This window comes from Stenella coeruleoalba (assembly GCF_951394435.1).
Source record: "Stenella coeruleoalba genome assembly, chromosome: 11".
NCBI lineage: Eukaryota > Metazoa > Chordata > Mammalia > Artiodactyla > Delphinidae > Stenella > Stenella coeruleoalba.
Genome location: NC_137157.1, coordinates 79454899 through 79472752, shown reverse-complemented (window position 1 = coordinate 79472752; position 17854 = coordinate 79454899). Strand labels below are relative to the sequence as shown.

The 17854-nt window shown below is 41.6% G+C and overlaps 3 protein-coding genes across 9 annotated transcripts in view; all 3 read left to right on the top strand.

Moving 5' to 3' along the window:
• PPFIBP1 (PPFIA binding protein 1) overlaps positions 1-7282 on the top strand; it is a 178354-nt gene extending 171072 nt beyond the window's left edge. For all 7 annotated transcript variants that reach the window (XM_079938497.1, XM_079938495.1, XM_079938499.1 and 4 more), the window contains 6 exons: positions 496-618; positions 1165-1290; positions 1883-2071; positions 3783-3962; positions 4906-4971; positions 5113-7282. In XM_079938497.1, coding sequence (XP_079794623.1) covers positions 496-618; positions 1165-1290; positions 1883-2071; positions 3783-3962; positions 4906-4971; positions 5113-5199 — 771 coding nt within the window. In that variant the 3' untranslated portion in view covers positions 5200-7282. The remainder of the gene's footprint in view (positions 1-495; positions 619-1164; positions 1291-1882; positions 2072-3782; positions 3963-4905; positions 4972-5112) is intronic.
• Positions 7283-7344: 62 nt separating this feature from the next.
• REP15 (RAB15 effector protein) lies at positions 7345-8356 on the top strand (the record flags this gene model as incomplete). The annotated part of the gene is made up of 2 exons (XM_079937516.1): positions 7345-7390; positions 7638-8356. The coding sequence occupies 2 exons, from the start codon at positions 7345-7347 to the stop codon at positions 8354-8356; spliced, it is 765 nt and encodes a 254-aa protein (XP_079793642.1).
• A 5713-nt stretch (positions 8357-14069) lies between these two features.
• Positions 14070-17854, top strand: part of MRPS35 (mitochondrial ribosomal protein S35) — a 41983-nt gene continuing 38198 nt past the window's right edge. Inside the window, exon 1 of the mRNA XM_079938020.1 lies at positions 14070-14222. Coding sequence (XP_079794146.1) covers positions 14111-14222 — 112 coding nt within the window. The 5' untranslated portion in view covers positions 14070-14110. The remainder of the gene's footprint in view (positions 14223-17854) is intronic.

Here is a 17854-nt window from a genome sequence, read left to right as displayed (position 1 = left end):
GCTGGGGGGATAGTGTAATAGGAGCACTCTTCTGGTTTTCCCCCAAACTGTGATGTGCCTTAGCTCAGAAAACCAGCTCTTGGTCATCGGTGAACATTGCTTGCTCTCAGTCATCTGTTTTATCAAATCAAATCATAGCTGGTCACCTTTTGTCGTGGCCTAGCGAGTGCTTTTCAAACTGTGTTTTTCAGAGCTGTGCAGTCCCACAGTCTTATCTCAGTGGAAGAGAGAGGAACAGGTAGAAGTCAGCTTCAGTTGGGACAACATGAATTTTGGTTCCCTTCTATTGTATACTGGGGTCCTAGAGAAAATTTTGTTCAGCACAGGAAAAAGAGTTCTGTTACTACATAAAAGCTTTGAAAATCCTGACAAGCCCTTGAGGCCTATTGTTAGAGGTGCACTTCTACTTTTAATTGAGTTTTCTGAGGTTTCCCTGAGAAGGTTCTCCTGCTCTAGGTCTGCTCAGTGAGCGCCTCTTTTTGTTTTGTTTTGCAGGATGACTTACTGTCTTTGAAGGTCATGAGCGTGCTCCATCATCTCAGTATCAAGAGGGCCATCCAAGTCCTAAGGATCAATAACTTTGAACCAAACTGTCTGCGGAGGCGACCCTCTGACGAGGTAGCATCTGAGGTTGAGGTTTACACAGCATACACATTCCGTGCATGTGACTGCCCGTGTGGAGACACTAAGACCCATTTCCTCTTGGAGCCTTCAGGGAAGGAAAGCATCTGGTTCCCTCAGAGCCTCGAATCCAGCCTCATTTACTTCTGAGGCTTTGTCTTCCTATATTCCTTCCTTTCCCCCCGGGATGGTTCTGCCTGTATAACTGAAGCCAAGGATTGTGTTCTAGTTTTCCTTCCTCCTTTCTTGGGTGTATTTTATTTTCTTGCCTCCTTAAGCCCCAAAGTTAAATCACTGTAAAGACTACCTTTCCTAAAGCCCTGCTTTATTAGAATGCAAGAAACTTAAAACTCTGGGACACAGGTTCCTTAAAAGAGAATTCAAACTAGCAAACACCTTTTTACCTTTTTCTCTATCAACATTTAGTGGGATGTAGAACAACTCCGCTGCATGAGGCAGGATCTTCAGAACGAGCATGCAGGTTTAATATTTGGAACCCCATAGTCAGTGACTGAAGCTCTGGGTGGTGGTTTGTTCCCACAGAATAGCATCACCCCATCAGAGGTTCAGCAGTGGACCAATCATCGCGTGATGGAGTGGCTGCGCTCCGTGGACTTGGCGGAATATGCCCCCAATCTCAGAGGCAGTGGTGTCCATGGTGGGCTCATGGTAAAACTCTGTTTTCATTTAAAACCGACTTCTTATCATTGTGTTTCCATCAGTCTAATGAGTAGGCTCTTACCTGTTGGCTGGTCATGATCCTAAAGTCATCTAACTGAACTCTCCTGCAACATTTCTAGTGAATCTTTACTTTCAGAGTATTCTGTCCCATAGTTTTTACTTATATCATATAACTCTAGATTGGATTTAAACCCATTTCTCTTTTATTATCCTCTTTCATGTTGGATAACATCTGGCCACTGGCTCTCATATGATCATGTTTTAAAATCCCTGCAGAGATACGGACTATATTTCTGCACGTTGATGTTGCATAAGGAGTTGGCTCCCAAAGGTACCACTTCAGAGAGGCAGAAGCCCCAGCTTTGTAATGCCTGGATGTCAGGACCAGCTCTACTTCTCACTAGCTTAGGCAAAACAAAGAAAAGATATTTAAATTGAAGATCAAAGTCCATAGTCTATCTCACTGGGCTGTTGAGAGGGCCATTGGAGATAACTAAGTGGAAGAGCTTTGCAGATTATAGAGCACAGTGCAGACATGTATGATACCTGGTGTCTTAAAGAATCTTATTTTTTCCTGTAGGTTCTAGAACCTCGTTTTAATGTGGAAACAATGGCTCAGTTACTGAACATCCCACCAAGCAAGACCCTGCTGCGAAGACATTTGGCCACTCATTTCAACCTTCTGATCGGTGCTGAGGCCCAACACCAGAAGCGGGATGCCATGGAGTTACCAGATTATGTACTTTTGACAGCTACTGCCAAAGTGAAGGTTGGTTCAAGCTCCTACCATTTAATAGTTGCCTTTAGCAAAGGCTCAGTTTTGACTGTTACCTGGCTATCCCATTTTCTGAGGTTTACTAAGTTTTGTGGATGGGTTGAAGGTAAATGCATCTTTAAGAGTAATTAGGAAAATGCATTTTTGAAGGTTTCCTTCTGGGGGGAATCTTTGCTCAAATCATTTATTTTATTAGAGTTAACAATATAAGGAACCTGATGTTGGCTTCTATAATTGATGTTTCGCCAATGCAGAAAGCCCATGACTTGGGCCCAGTATTGATTGCAGTTATCCTATGGATAAATCAAGCATAAGAGGAGGATTTCTTCTCATACTTATCATTAACCAGCCTTGCAAGCTAGGAAAAGATAATTCAGAAATGATCCACAGGGCTTCCCTGGTGGCGCAGTGGTTGAGAGTCCACCTGCCGATGCAGGGGACACGGGTTTGTGCCCCAGTCCAGGAGGATCCCACATGCTGCGGAGCGGCTGGGCCCGTGAGCCATGGCTGCTGAGCCTGCGCGTCCGGAGCCTGTGTTCCGCAGCGGGAGGGGCCACAACAGTGAGAGGCCCGCGTACCGCAAAAAAAAAACAAAGAAATGATCCACAGTAGACCAGCAGAGAATGGGTATCTCCAGATTTACCTGGATTCATGGATCATACCAAATTCAGATCACTTTTTCTTCTTTAAATCACTCTTCCGTGAGCTCTTCTGAGTCCGTTATCTCAACTAACGGAATGTAGAGGTAGGGTTTACTGATTCCTCCACAGATGTGGCTCCTCCACAAACTTTTTTTTTTTAAACCACTTTTACCTACCCGACACTTCCTCTTTAGCTCCCTTTCTCCCTTAAAAGATGTACCAGATTTAGGGGCTTCCCTGGTGGCGCAGTGGTTGAGAGTCCGCCTGCCGATGCAGGGGACACGGGTTCGTGCCCCGGTCCGGGAGGATCCCACGTGCCGCAGATCGGCTGGGCCCGTGAGCCATGGCCGCTGAGCCTGCGTGTCCAGAGCCTGTGCTCCGCAACGGGAGAGGCTGCAACAGTGAGAGGCCCGCGTACCGCAAAAAAAAAAAAAAAAAAAATGATGATGTACCAAATTTGAAACCTCTGAGAGATTCTGTTCTATTTAAATTCTCAGCGTCGGCCTGATCACCATCCCCTTTTAACATATAGTCTCAGGGACTATCCAGTGAAAAGATGGAGTTTCTCTTCTCTCACTGGAAATTCTCTCTCCAGTAGAGCGGGTTTCTTTTCAGCAGTTACCAGTCCTGTTATGGAAGCATAATAGGCATACAGGATAATCATAGCCTCACCCAAAAAGAAAATACAGTAATGGCCATTTTCTTTTGCTGATCTTAGATTAGAAAACCTTGCAAAATTGAATTCAGCCCTGAGAAATCTCATTGCATTAAGGTCTGTCTATCAAAACTAAGGCTCTTGGCATATTTTGCTTTTCACAGTGAGTACCCAGCTAGTTGGTATGAATAAGGAGGACAAGCTTAATCTTCTGAGAGTCATAATAAGGATCCTTTATCACATTTGGATGTCAGTCATATGCCTAGGATGCCTTTGTTTCTCTTATACCCACTTAATCATCCAATTGCTTTTCTCTGTAGTGTGAATAATTAAATTATACGTGTTATTGGTCCTTTTCATATGAATTTTATCAAGTCCCTGGATGTTTTTATTTGCTTTTCTTTTAAAGCCAAAGAAACTTACCTTCAGCAATTTTGGGAATCTGAGAAAGAAGAAACAGGAAGATGGGGAGGAATATGTTTGTCCAATGGAATTGGGACAGGCCTCAGGAGGTACATCTAAGAAAGGATTTAAGCCTGGTTTGGACATGCACCTGTATGATGAGGACGACTTGGACCGGTTAGAGCAGGTAAACGTAACCCTGTATACCTGTTTTAAAGTTCTTCCAGTATTGGGCTTCCCTGGTGGCACAGCGGTTGAGAGTCTGCCTGCCGATGCAGGGGACACGGGTTCATGCCCCGGTCCGGGAGGATCCCACATGCCGCGGAGCGGCTGGGCCCGTGAGCCATGGCTGCTGAGCCTGCGCGTCCGGAGCCTGTGCTCCGCAATGGGAGAAGCCACAACAGTGAGAGGCCCGTGTACCACAAAAAAAAAAAAAGTTCTTCCAGTACTGAAACACTAAATGAAAACTTAGTGCACTGTGTCTACTAACCAAAGACATTTTCCTTAAATGCCTACAAATAAAGATAATAATATAATGATAAAAGTGAGCACTTAACAGATTGCTTACTACATCCCAGGCACTACCCTAAGCATGTAACGTGTTAATGTTCAGGGTAATCCTAATACGTGGGGAGTATTGTTATCCTCATTTTAGAGATAAGGAAACTGAGACACAGAATGGTTAAGTAACTTACACAAGATAGAAGAGCTGGTAGCATCACTGGGATTCTAACCTGCCCGGCTGGTTTCAAAGCCTGTGCTATTTTTACCTAAGTTATACCATCTCAGTATTAAGGAAATTTATGTATTAAAACAAGTGAGGAACGGACAGCTCATACTCCTTAGCCTTTTCAGTATGAGGGCATGCATCTGAATATTGCCTTCTAAGTAACAGTCTGCTGGTGCCATTATCAACATCAGAGCATTAGGCTACATGTGCCAGTAAAGTGTTTCTTCTCATCTTTAACATTCAGTTGCATTAGTGGGAGGAGATGCAACAGGAGTGTTCTGTTGCTCCTATCCCGTTCAGTACCACTTGCACTATTTCTTCTTAGATTTGTGTTCATTTTGCTGTACTTTCCTTGAAATTATTGCAAATGAGTAGTCATGTCATGGTATGTTCATTGCAGATGGAAGACTCAGAAGGGACAGTGAGACAGATAGGCGCATTCTCCGAGGGCATCAACAATCTAACCGTAAGTTGTAAAACGAATTTCAAATGTTCTTCTAAAAATAAGTTTGAGAGTGACCACAAAGGACTGCATGTGTAGTGGAGAGCGGGTGGTGCAGAGTGCGTGGCACTCGGTGTGTGTGACTCCCACCTCCTTGTCTTCCAGCACATGTTAAAGGAAGACGAGATGTTTAAAGATTTTGCTGCCCGTTCCCCCAGCGCCAGCATCACCGATGAAGACTCAAATGTCTGACCGCAGCACCTGGATGAGCACGGGGAACCCTTCATCTTTGTTCCGCTTTATTTCTCAAACAGTCACAGTATCTACAATAAGCAACAGATTGTATATTGTTCATCATTCCCACTTCTCGTTTAGAAGTGGAAATGGAAAGCAGGGAATAGGTGCCGATTCTAAAGTTGCCATGACAAATAAGACACTGGTGAATGAGAGTATAATTGTTTTTCCTCTATTTAATGTAAAGAAAAAAAATCTGTGATATATTATATTTAAAGTGTTGCATTTAATATGAGTATTTTGCCATAGTGTTTCCATCTACATTCACAGCGTGGAGGATTTGGGAAGCAGTAACCAGTGAGGGAATGATTTTTGACAGCACTGCAGCCCTTGAAGCAGGACGTTATATGCTTTCAAAATCAACATGTGGAATTTCTTTAAGCGTTCAGTGCGCCCACTAAATGCCAGCCACACCTCCACGTGCCTCCACATATTGTCCCATTTTTATATATTTTTCTAAATATATGTATATACTTAGTACATAGAAAATAGAACTTTTATTTTGTGACATAAGGAAGATGGTAAAAAGATCACATTAAAAAAAATACAGTGATCAAAATTTTCGTATACCAGCTGGTTCTTGGAGAGGTCATAAATGATCTTTCTTTCTCCAAAACTGAATTTAATGATGTTGATCATGCCGACTAAATTAGCATATATGACATACCCCTTCTTTGAGGATACATCACAAAATTGTTGAATAGCTTTTTAAGAATTTCAACCTTAATCTTGGATCCTCTTACCTCATAAGGGAGAATTTGAGGGACATTTAAATACTATTAACTTGAATGCATTCAGAAACTCCCCCAAATTTTGTAGAGATAATTTCTGAAGAAACAAACAAAACAAAACAAAGCCCTATACAGTATTAAGCTTCTTATCTTCCTCTTTGCTAAATATATCATTACATCAAAATACTGACAGTCTTCCTAATGTTATTAATTGTACATTTCTCAGGCTATTAGTGAATGGGATTTTTTTTAAAAAGCTGAATACTTGTCTGAATATTTTGTCTCAATCAGAGTTCAGTAACTCAAAGCCTGCACAGTTAGTTTCATAATGGCTATATTGTGATGATAAAATGCAGTTCATGTTTTTCTGTAGCACAGGTCCCAGACATTCTTTATAAAGAAAGCTGCAACAAAAACTGTTATTATGTTTATTATTTTCTAGGGGTATTAGAAAGAATATTCTATTTTTTATTCAGTACTTCATCATTACTCATGATAGCCAATGGTGGTAAAGACAGGTTTTCACAAATTGGCATAGGGTGGGTAGTTCAGTATATGTCAGTGGACTTGCTTAATAAACTGTATTTGAATGTCAGTGGTATGATCTTTCAAGCTAACAAGTTACCAAGCTTTTCATCAAGGAACCTGTGATACTAAATTACTATTTATTCATAACTAAAATACTTCAGTGCTAATAATAATCTTTTGCCCCCTATCATTCATTATTTGGTAACCGTATTGGACTCTTACCGTATTTGTGTTTTATTTTAATGTGAATATGTGTCACCATTTGAAAAACAATTTGTTATTCAAACCTGGTTAAAAATACCAGGAGACAGTTATAGATGCCAAGTATTCTTTATTCAGGACAATGTAACATCACTGATGATATGTGATATGGTTAAAATTTTTTGATGATATATATTTTATTTACAAAATATTATGCACTGCTGGTATTACCATATGAAAAGAAATAAAGTCAATTGATAATTGCCTCATATTTTTATCATCTGTTACTTTCTTTTCCTTTGCTTGGAATAACCAGTAGCCTTTATTTCTGCTCTAGAGAATAGTAACACCAACTCTTTATAGTTCACAAACTCCCATAAATTTGTTTGAGTAGGATTTATAGCATGTATCAACACATAGAAATTTGAGGCCTTTGCTTGAGAAACTTCTGTATGAAAGGAAACACAGGCAGCTGAGCTGGGGGATGAGGACTCATGGCAGAGGGATATCAGAAAAGCAAAGGGAAATGACTTGCCTACAGGTTTGGAGAAGTTAGTTGCAGAAAGAAGTGAGTTCTATATGTACGGTTCTTTAAAGAACTAAGTACTATTTTTAATTAAACTAAAATTTGGAAAAAGGAAACATGTCTTGGAAGAGGTTACCAAATATTAAAAGTAGAGTGAATACAAGTAAAAGACAGATGGTTTTTTTGTGAAAGTTAATATCTCTAACTTAATAAACCAGCAGGAATCTGTATGAGTACAACACACCCAACAGGAAGACCTACATGTTTGTTTAGCTGTGTGTATATATGCTTCCCTGAAGAGTTAGAAAACTGGGACCATGTTAGCAGATGTGACTTCACTGCAAAACTCTTACTCTGAGAAAGGACAGTTCGCCTGTTTGATATGCGGCAGTAGTGCTGAGTGGGTGCAGGGAAAACGGGGCAAAAACCATCGCAGCAGTTGGCTCTAAAGGACGGCAAAGAGGTTCTCGGCATCTGTGAGGTGGTCAGTGGAGCTATAGTCCGTGCAGCCCAGAAACTGAAGGAGTATCTTGGATTTGAAGACACGCTGACTAATCTATGCCCAGCTCCAAACACTCTCAATGAGATCTTCTTAATCCACTTCGTCACTTTCTGCCATGAAAAAGGCATTGACAACTGGCTTACTACCACCAAGATGACCAAACACCAAGCCTTACTGTTTGGGGCGGACTGGATTTGGACATTTTGGGCATCCGATAAGCAAATAAGGCTCCAGCTGGCAGTACAGACTCTACAGATGTCTTCTCATCCTCCTGTGGAATCGGAGCCTTGTGACCCCTCCAATCCAGAACCCAGGGCAGAGGGGTCTTTCAGCAATAGAAGTAGGTTTGATAAGCTGGAAGAATTCTGTAACTTGATAGGAGAGGATTGTCTGGGCCTGTTTATCATCTTTGGTGTGCCAGGAAAGCCTGAAGACCTCAGACATACTGTTGTCCTGGACAGTATCAAACGTGAGACAGTGAGGGGCCATCTGCCGGGAGGGACGGCCGTGGCACGATTCATCCTGGAAACTGAAGATTGTGTCTCCATCAGGGAACTGCTTGGAAACTGTCTGAGTCAGAAAGACAGGCTGAGAGAGGTGGGCAAGGTTTATATTAGCATCCTCTGAACTGGCTATGTGAGATGAGACTGGCCTGTAAGATAAAAAGGAAAAAAATATTTTATTTTAATAAGCAAGTTCATCCTCTTGCATCATCCCCTCATGGGATTTCTTTTTTCTCCTCTTCCCCGACCCCACATTGAATGAAAACCATCACCTGGGTCAAAACATCTTAGTATCATGATTATGGACAGAAAAAATCCTGCCTGTATTTCAGGGAAAATGTAACAATTTAGCTTAATCTTTTATTTATTATTCAACAATTAAAGTGGGAAGAGAGGATAATAAAGTCACCCTTAAAGTTCGATTTGAAAAACAAATTGTGTGGTTGACAGAGTAAGTCTAGCATTTGAAAGTGTAAAGTGTGTTTTGACTTCTGTGCGTGGGAAGTGGGTAGAACAGGTTTAATTACATTTACAAAACCGGTTTCGTTTCAGGACTCCTAAGCAAAACCTAGCCTGGCTCTCTTCCTCTCTACCCTGATCCCACCTCATCCCAAGCTGCTTCCTCTGCACAGAGAGGACCTTGGTGGGATCCCTCTAGGACTCAAGTGTTAGCTTTACCTATGATTTAAACACAGTGACCCATTTAACTATCCCTCGTAATAATGATTAACATCTGTTTAGCATTTGCAGTAAGGAAAGTGTATTCACGTATAAAAAACATCTTTACTTAAAAGCCTGGGTGGGATTATAACAGCACTGTAGGGAAGGAAACATAATTTTCCCTCTATGCTTCTAGAGGACAGAAGCAAAAAAAACAAAACAAAAAATGCTTAAAAGTGTACATGGAAGATCAGTTCATTCCACGTGATTATTAAATACCTGTTACTTGGTAGGCCCTGTTCCATGCCTTGCCAGTCCAGCATTAAGAAGAACAAAGTCCCCACTCTCAGGGAGTTTTCCTCTTAATGGTGGAAGATAGACAATAAACAAATACTTGCACATATATTTTAAATGCATATTTAAATAAATGTCAGGGGTGGTATAAAGGAAAATTAAGTATGGGTAAGGGGAGAGAGCGTGAAGGAGATGCTATTTTATATGACGTGGTTAAGGGAAGCCTCAGAGAGAAGGGGGCAATTTACCAGCGATCTGAATGGAGAGAGAGCATCAGTGCAGGTATCTGGGAAAGAGTGTTCTAGGCATAGGGAACTGCAGGTGCCAAGGGCCTGACACGGGAGTGGAGTTGATGTGTTTGAGGCATAGCAACAGAGGATGTGTGGATGGAGCAAAGTGACCCGGAAGGAGATTGTTAGGAGATGAGGTCGGAGAAGGAGCCAGCAAACAGGAGAAGCAGATCATATTTGTAAGGACTCTGGATTTTACTCTGAGTGATATGGGGACAGACATGCCTTGATCTGACTTACACACTAAAAACCTCACTGGATTGCTGGGTGGAGACTAGATTGCAGGGAGAAAAGAGTGGCAGCTCCCGGGGTGGGGGCAGCTAAGAAACTGTTATAATAATTTAGAGGAGAGAAAAGAGTAGCCTGGACCAAAGTGGCAGAGGAGGAGGGGTGAAGAGGTCAGATTAGGAGGAGTTGCCGGTAAAGCTTACGTCATTGGCTGATGATTGGATGAAATATAATCACAATTAGAACGCTGATTTCCAAACTTCTTAAATATGACATTCCTTCATTCCAGGAAACCAAAAGTCCAAGGAAACCATTTTAGCCCTCTGTCTTCGATAAGCAGGGAAAAATAGGTGCGAGAGACATCTCTTCAAGTTGTCAAGCAAGAATTATTGTTACTTGGAATGCGCCTGGCAGGTTATGATACTCGGTCAACTTACGTTTCCATGTGTATAGTGACCCCTGTCTGCAGCAAAGCTGTGTAGCGTAAGCTATCCAGAAGGTGGTGTAACAGAGTAAGAAGAGTTTTCAACCTGGAATCAGATGTGGGTTTGAGTCCCAATTCTCTTAAGAGCAGAGTCTAGTGGTTTAACTCTTCGTTCTCTTATCTGTAAAATGTGAATGACTTCAACTAATTCAAAGGAGACAATGCCTGTGACAACATTTTCTATACTGAAGTGTAAGTCTACCAAAAGTTTGAAAAGTCTAATACAAATTGTAAACATTCGTGTTATAAATAGCTGAAAGAGGGACTTCCCTGGTGGTGCAGTAGTTAAGAATCCGCCTGCCAATGCAGGGGACACGGGTTCGAGCCCTGGTCCAGGAAGATCCCACATGCTGTGGAGCAACTAAGCCCATGCGCCACAACTACTGAGCCTGTGCTCTAGAGCCTGTGAGCCACAACTACTGAGCCCACGTGCCGCAACTACTGAAGCCCAGGCGCCTAGAGTCCGTGCTTCACAACAGGAGAAGCCACCGCAATGAGAAGCCCACGCACTGCAACGAAGAGTAGCCCCCGCTCGCCGCAACTAGAGAAAGCCCGCGCGCAGCAACGAAGACCCAACGCAGCCAAAAATAAATACATTTTTTAAAATAAATTTAAAAAAATAAATAGCTGGAAGATATGTCAGACTCACCATGTTTTTTTAAATGAAAATAAAGATGTGAAGCATTGGCTGATTTTAAAAATACTGTATTCTCATTTTTTTAAATCTGCATTTTGATGTAAAAATTTAAGTACAGAAGTATAGAAAGTTAAGTCTTCAGGAGTCTCACCAACACCCCATACCAGTTTACTGTTTACCTTTCAAGAATGTGTAGTGCATATGAAAAGTATTTTACACAAATGGAATTATATCTATAAGTGTCTTGTAACCTGCATTTTAAAAACTATATATTGTGGGAAAATTTCCATGCTAATACATTTATATCCACTTCATCCTTTATAAGGCCGACATCAGTGGTTCTCAGTCCTGCCTGCATATTAGGTTGACTTGGGAAACTTAAAACAAAAGCAAAAAACCCCACCAAGTTTGCAAACACACCTAGACCAATTGAACAGCATCTCAGAGAGAGGCCTAGACGGGTTTTTTTAACCTCCTAAAGTATTGATAATTCTAATGTTCAACTGGGATTAAGATGTATGTGTCTAAGTAGTATTCTATGTTGTATGTATACACCATAGTGTATTTAATCTATACTGTTTTGATGGATATTTGAGTCGCATACCTGGATATTTGCATATTGTCAATTTACCATGCTTGTGAATAGACATACTTTGTTCACTCACTTTTTTCTGTAAGTGCATATTTATTTATTTTTGAGTTAGTGTTCTCCAGTTTTATTGAGATATAACTGACGTGCAGCACTGTATTAGTTTATACAGCATAATGATTTGACTTACATATATTATGAAATGAAAACCACAATAAGTTTAGTTAACATCCATCATTTCATATAGATGCAAAAAAAAAAAAATGTTCCATGTGATGAGAACCTTTAGGATCTATCTTTTAGCAACTTCCAAATATACCATCCAGCAGTGTTAACTACAGTCATCATGCTGTACATCACATCACTAAGTACTTATTTATCTTATAACCGGAAGTTTGGTTCACTCACTTTTTATAAAGTTAGTTTTGATTAAAAATAGCTCTCTGACAAAGTCATTGGATTAATGCAGTTTTCAAATACCAATTATTAAAAATCTTAATATTTAAAATTGATCTACACAGAACTGACTACATAATTTGTGGGGCCCAGTGCAAACTGAAAATATGGAGCTCTTTGTTTAAAAACTATTAAAAATTTCAAGACAGGGACAGCAGAGCATTAAGCCAAGCACAGGGCTCCTCTAAGTATGTGTCACAAGCCCATGAAACCAGCCTAGCTTCTACAGTATACTGGGTTATTTGGTCACTAAGGCTAATGAAAAGATTTCTATCATGATTGAGTGATTGCACCTCTAAGATCTTTTCTAACTGAAAGAGTATGTTATTCTTACTAACTCCTATGTACATGACAGTACATGCTTTACTCTATACACTGCATGAAACACATAGCATTATTGCCCGTTGATAGCATTACAGGTGAGTTTTTAACTTTCAATATAGAACGAACTTCATAGTACTTGATATCAGGGAAAACAATAAGTATTTTTCTGGCTCTTCTAATTCCAGTCATATCTATCTACTTTACTCTTAGAGAGAGAGTAAAACGAAAGCATAAGCAGTTTGAACAAGGAACTAAGTCTCTTAACATCTTGCTCAGAAATTGAGAAGTCTCTGGATATGAAATAATTCTATAAGGATTCATACTCATTTGTCCTTAAATTTCTATGGGATAGGCCTTGTACTTTATCCCACTAAAATATACAAAATTGAGAGAAAAAGTGGCTGCTGCATTGACCCTGAGCTTAATTCTAATGGCCACCTTTATATTATGCCTTCTGAAACATTACTCACCTAATCACTGTGGTCCTCAAGAAGATAATATTGTTCCCATTTTCTCTGAAACTGAAGTTCAGAGAGGTTAGGTGCACTTGCCCAAGATCACAAAGAAACAGAGCCTGGATTCAAATCCCACACCCATCTGATTTAAAGGCCATGCTTTTAATCTTAAAAATGGAGGACAGGGGATAATACCATGTGAAGATGGAGGTAGAGATTGGAGTGATGTGTCTACAAGCCAAAAACAGCCAGCAACCATCAGAAACCAGGAGAGAGGCATAAACAGATGCTCCCTCAAAACATCCGGAATGAACCATCCCTTGCCAACACCTGGATTTTGGACTTCTAGCTTCTAGAACTGTAAGAGAATAAAATTCTGTTGTTTTAAGTTACCCGGTTTCTGGTACTTTGTTACAGCAGCCCTAGCAAACAAATACACACCTAATACACCATACTTCTGCTTTGAAGCAATAATAGGATAATAAGAGGTCAGAAAAGATGAGGATGGTGATTATTACAAGTATTTGTCCTTATCATGCCACATACTGCTTGATGCCCATGGCACACCTGTTGTTCACAGGTAGAATACCCTGGGACACCTGCACAGCTCTGCTCTACTTGGTATGCTTACCAAGAGACAGTTGTGTTTGTTCCCAGTTGTTCTTGTTATCATACTTTTGTGCTTTGAGTATTATACATACCGATTGAAAAGAAGAGAGGATAATTTTATTAAGAGTTGTATGTTAATCCATTCTATGGTAGAAAATAAGAGCGCTCATTAAAGGATAACCATTATTTTCTAGGTCCTGATGAGTTCTGCCGTTTTGCAATTCTAACCTGATCTACAAACAAGCTAACCAAATCATTGATAGCAGTTACAGCCTGTGCGCACGGGGCGCTCAGTGTATGCTAGTATTGTACCCAGACGTTTGATTGATTAGGACCACACATCCTAAAGATGGTGAAGTCAAGTTTTAAACTCAAGTACTAGTCTGGTTCAAGAGACCATCCTTTTATTACTATTGGATACTGCCTCTCTCCTCAAAGCATATCACTTGCACTAGCTGAAGACTTCAAGAAAGTGCAGAAACGCAGCAATTGCGAAGAAGCAGGGGCTTAGGGTAGACTACCTGACTCTTGGGCCATCTGAGGTTCTGCCCTCACCTGCCCTCTGTAAGCCACATTTCCCCCATCCCTATGGTCCTTATTTACAATTGTCTTTGGACTGACTGCTTCGATTTTTTTTTTTAAATCTTTTTACTTTCTTTTCATTACTTTCTCTATGCTGGGGGATATTTTCTTGCACGTTTCACTCGGGCTCTGAATTCGCAGGCCCAAGTGTTTTCTGTTTCTCCCTCCCAGGGGCGGGGCAAGACGAGGCGAGCCTGCGCAATAGGGCCTCAGACCCGCCCCTTGACCCGGTAGCGCGCTTGTCCTCTCCCGCTTGCCGTCTTCGCAGCTATGGCGGCCGCTCGGTTCCCTGCATGCCTGGTCCTGCAGCCGCGGGCCAGAAGCCTTCGAGCCTTTTCCACCTCTGTGTCTCCGGCCACTCGCTCTCCGAGACCAAGCCCGTGTGAGTGTCTGCCCCTTCGCTTCCGGGCTTTTGGGGAAGTGAGGGGGGCGGAATACAGGCCCATGATGGCCGCCGCGGTGGCGGAGCCAGAGCCGCCTCAGGGAGGCCGGTACGTCCTCTGCCGGTCTGTCGCTGGCCCGCCTAGTAGGAAAGCCGCGGATGTGGGTCTGTCCTCTGTGCGGAGTGTCGCCTGGTTCTTGGCAGGCAATTTCTGTTTGCAGGTCCTTTGGGCGCCGCGAGCTTTCTCCCTCCCTTCTGCGTGACCTGCGCTTTCAGATGCTCCCTCCTGGGGCCACCGGCACAGGTCTCTCTCTCTGGTTGCTGGTGCTCGTAGTGTTTGTTGAGCAGTGTTGAACCATGGATTTTTCCGAAATTTAAGAGAAGCGTACAAGTGTCCTAGAATAAACTACAACTCTGAATTCCAGGGCTAGTTATGCCACCAAATGGGGTTGACCTTTATTCAGTAGGCATTATTGAGGTGACCTTCATTCAAGAGAGATTTTAGGGATGCCCGATACCGTTCTTGCCCTGGAGGAATCTAGTGGAAAAGTCTAGTTATGCGTAGACCAGAAGTGCTGTGCAGTGTGAGGTGCTGTAATAGAAGCGTGAATACAGTAAGGGGGCGGGGGGCACCGAGGAGCAGCCCGCAAGAGTTACGAAAAGCTCAGTCGAGGGGTCGCGTGCAGTTATTCACCAGGTCCTATCCTGGTGATATTTTCTGTAATATGTCTAATGTTCATACTACTAACTGTCCAGTTTAAGCCACTAACTCTCACTTCTACGATAGTTTCTTCACTGGTCTCTCTTTCTGCTCTTGTTCTCCTACCTTGAATTCTCACAACAGCCAGAGTGAGGTGTGCAAAAAGCAAATGTTAACTTGCCACTCCCATGTTCAAAATCTACAAATGGTTTTTCATTGCTTTGAGACAAATTCCTTAATGCATCATAGTAGCTCTTTCTAGTCTGAACACTCTTTTTAATCTTTCATTCATCTATTCATTCTACAAATACTTAACTTCTACTGTGTGCTAGGTGGTGTTCTAGATACTGGGATAGAGCAGGGCCCTTCATCTCATGAAGCTTACATTCTTGGGGGGAAATCAGATCATAAACAGGGAAACAGTGTCAGTACGATGTTAGGTGCTATGAAGAAAAATAAAGCAGGGTCTTGAGAATGATGGATTGGGGGAATAGTGGCTGTAGGACAAGATAAGATAGGGTAGTCAGGAAAGAACTCCTGGGGGAGTGACATTTGAGTAGATCTGCGGGAAGAGCATTGGGAATTGCAAGTGCAAAAGCTCAAAAGTGAGAACAAGCTTAGGGGTGTGACCAAGGAACAGAAAAAAGGCCAGCGTGGCTGGAGCTAAGTGAGTAAACAGAAGAGTGGAAGTATAGGATACCAGAAAAATACATAATGACCTCATCTGGTAAAGACTTATGGGCATTTGGCTTGGATTTTGTTATAAGTTTGGGATCACATTGGTAGGTTTGGAACAGGGAGTGATATAATATGATGTATACTTTTAAAAGATCACTGGCTGCTGTGTAGAGAGCCAGGGGTAAGAGTGGAAGCCAGGAGACCAGTTTGGAGCTGATATAGTACTCCAAATGAGATGATAGTGGCTTGGATTGAAGCAATAGTGGAGCTGGTGTGGTTGGATTTGGTATATATTCTGAAAGTCCTGCTAACAGGATTTAGTGACGGATTTGATATGGGCTTGAGGAAAAGTCTCAAGGAAGCATGTTAGATTTTTATCCTGAGAACTTGGATGAATGTTGATACCATTTAGAGGGACTGGGAAGACTGGAAGAAGGAAATCAAGAGCTCTGCCTATGATGTGTTTTAGTTGAGATGCCTATTAAATATATCTCTGACCTATTAGAGCTTCCCTGGTGGCGCAGTGGTTGAGAGTCCGCCTGCCGATGCAGGGGACACGGGTTCGTGCCCCGGTCCGGGAAGATCCCACATGCCACAGAGCTGCTGGGCCCATGAGCCATGGCCACTGGGCCTGCGCGTCCGGAGCCTGTGCTCCGCAGTGGGAGAGGCCACAACAGTGAGAGGCCCGCGTACCCCCCCCCCCAAAAAAAATATGTATGTGTATATATATATATATATGTATGACCTATTAAATATCACTTTTCTTAGCGCTCCTTATGCCCTACTCTTAAATTTCAGCCATATAGAACTTGTTTACTTTGATTTTCCATCTTCTCTCTCACTCTAGAACACTTTTTCTACTTGCCTGTTCCCATGGCTACTTCCTGTTCATGTTTAAGGTTTTCGCTTGAAGTCCACTTCTTCAGGGATATTTTCCCCAACTAATTGACTAGGTTGGGTCCCCTGCGGTGTGCTTCATTAATATTTATAACTGTTTATTGAAATTACTTGCTAAATAGTTATCTTATTTGACAGACTCAGCATTCAGTGAGAGCAAGGACTGTGTCTCTGTTGTTCATTGCTGCCTTCCGAGTTGCTGGTACACAATATCACTCAAACAGTTTTTGAATAAATCAATGAATTACTATTGAGGGATGAATAAGAATTTGTCAGATGAAGAGATGAAGTGGAGAGGGAGTAGGGGATAGAAGGCAGGCAGATGAAAGGGAGGCACATTGTAGACAGACAGAACAGAAAGTTCAGAGAAAAACTCAGGGACCTGGTGCTGGAAGTTCGGTGTAGTTATGGGGCTTGTGAAGCTTGAGTTAGTGGTTCAGAATGTGAGGTCTTTTGTGCTATGCTGTCATCACCCTGACTACTTGGTCTTTAGTTTTCTTGGCTAAAAGACCTCTAAATAAGGATAATAACAGTACTTACAGTTATTGTGAAGAATAAGATTAAATGAGATAATGAAAAGTATTTAGCACAGTGTCTGGACATGTGAAAGTGCTGAATAAATACAGTTATTATATATTATTTTAGTAGAGCAAAACATTAATTTAGAGAGACATAAGTTAATATTTTAAAAGGTAGATACTGGGTTTCCCTGGTGGCGCAGTGGTTGAGAGTCCGCCTGCCGATGCAGGGGACACGGGTTCGTGCCCCGGTCCGGGAGGATCCCACATGCCGCGGAGCGGCTGGGCCCGTGAGCCATGGCCACTGAGCCTGCGCGTCCGGAGCCTGTGCTCCGCAACGGGAGAGGCCACAACAGTAAGAGGCCCGCATACCGGGAAAAAATAAATAAATAAATAAAAATTAATATATTAAAAGGTAGATACTGTATGTAAGTAACTTACCCTCTTGTACAGTTATGTGATTTATTAGGAATAACTATGAGTTTTGTTATTATTGGCATTATTGTAGCATTGGCAGTGCTAATAAACAGTAGAGAAGGAAAACTGAAGGTTGTTTTGTGTCTGTGTATGTGTAAAGAACAGAATAATTCCAAATATGAGCAAGTATATATTAGAATATTTCAAGCCAGTTACTTTTAAAGATGTAAAATACTTATTTCTAATTAGATATTTTATCCTGGGAAAGTAAGCTTATTTGATGATGAACCTTAAAAGTTACTGAAAATATTGCTCTAGTTGATGAGTTCACCATATCGTCAATCACAATATATTTTATATTCAAGTAACTCTTGGATTTTCTTACCTACTTCTGAATTTTCATTTTCATTAAAATGATTTAG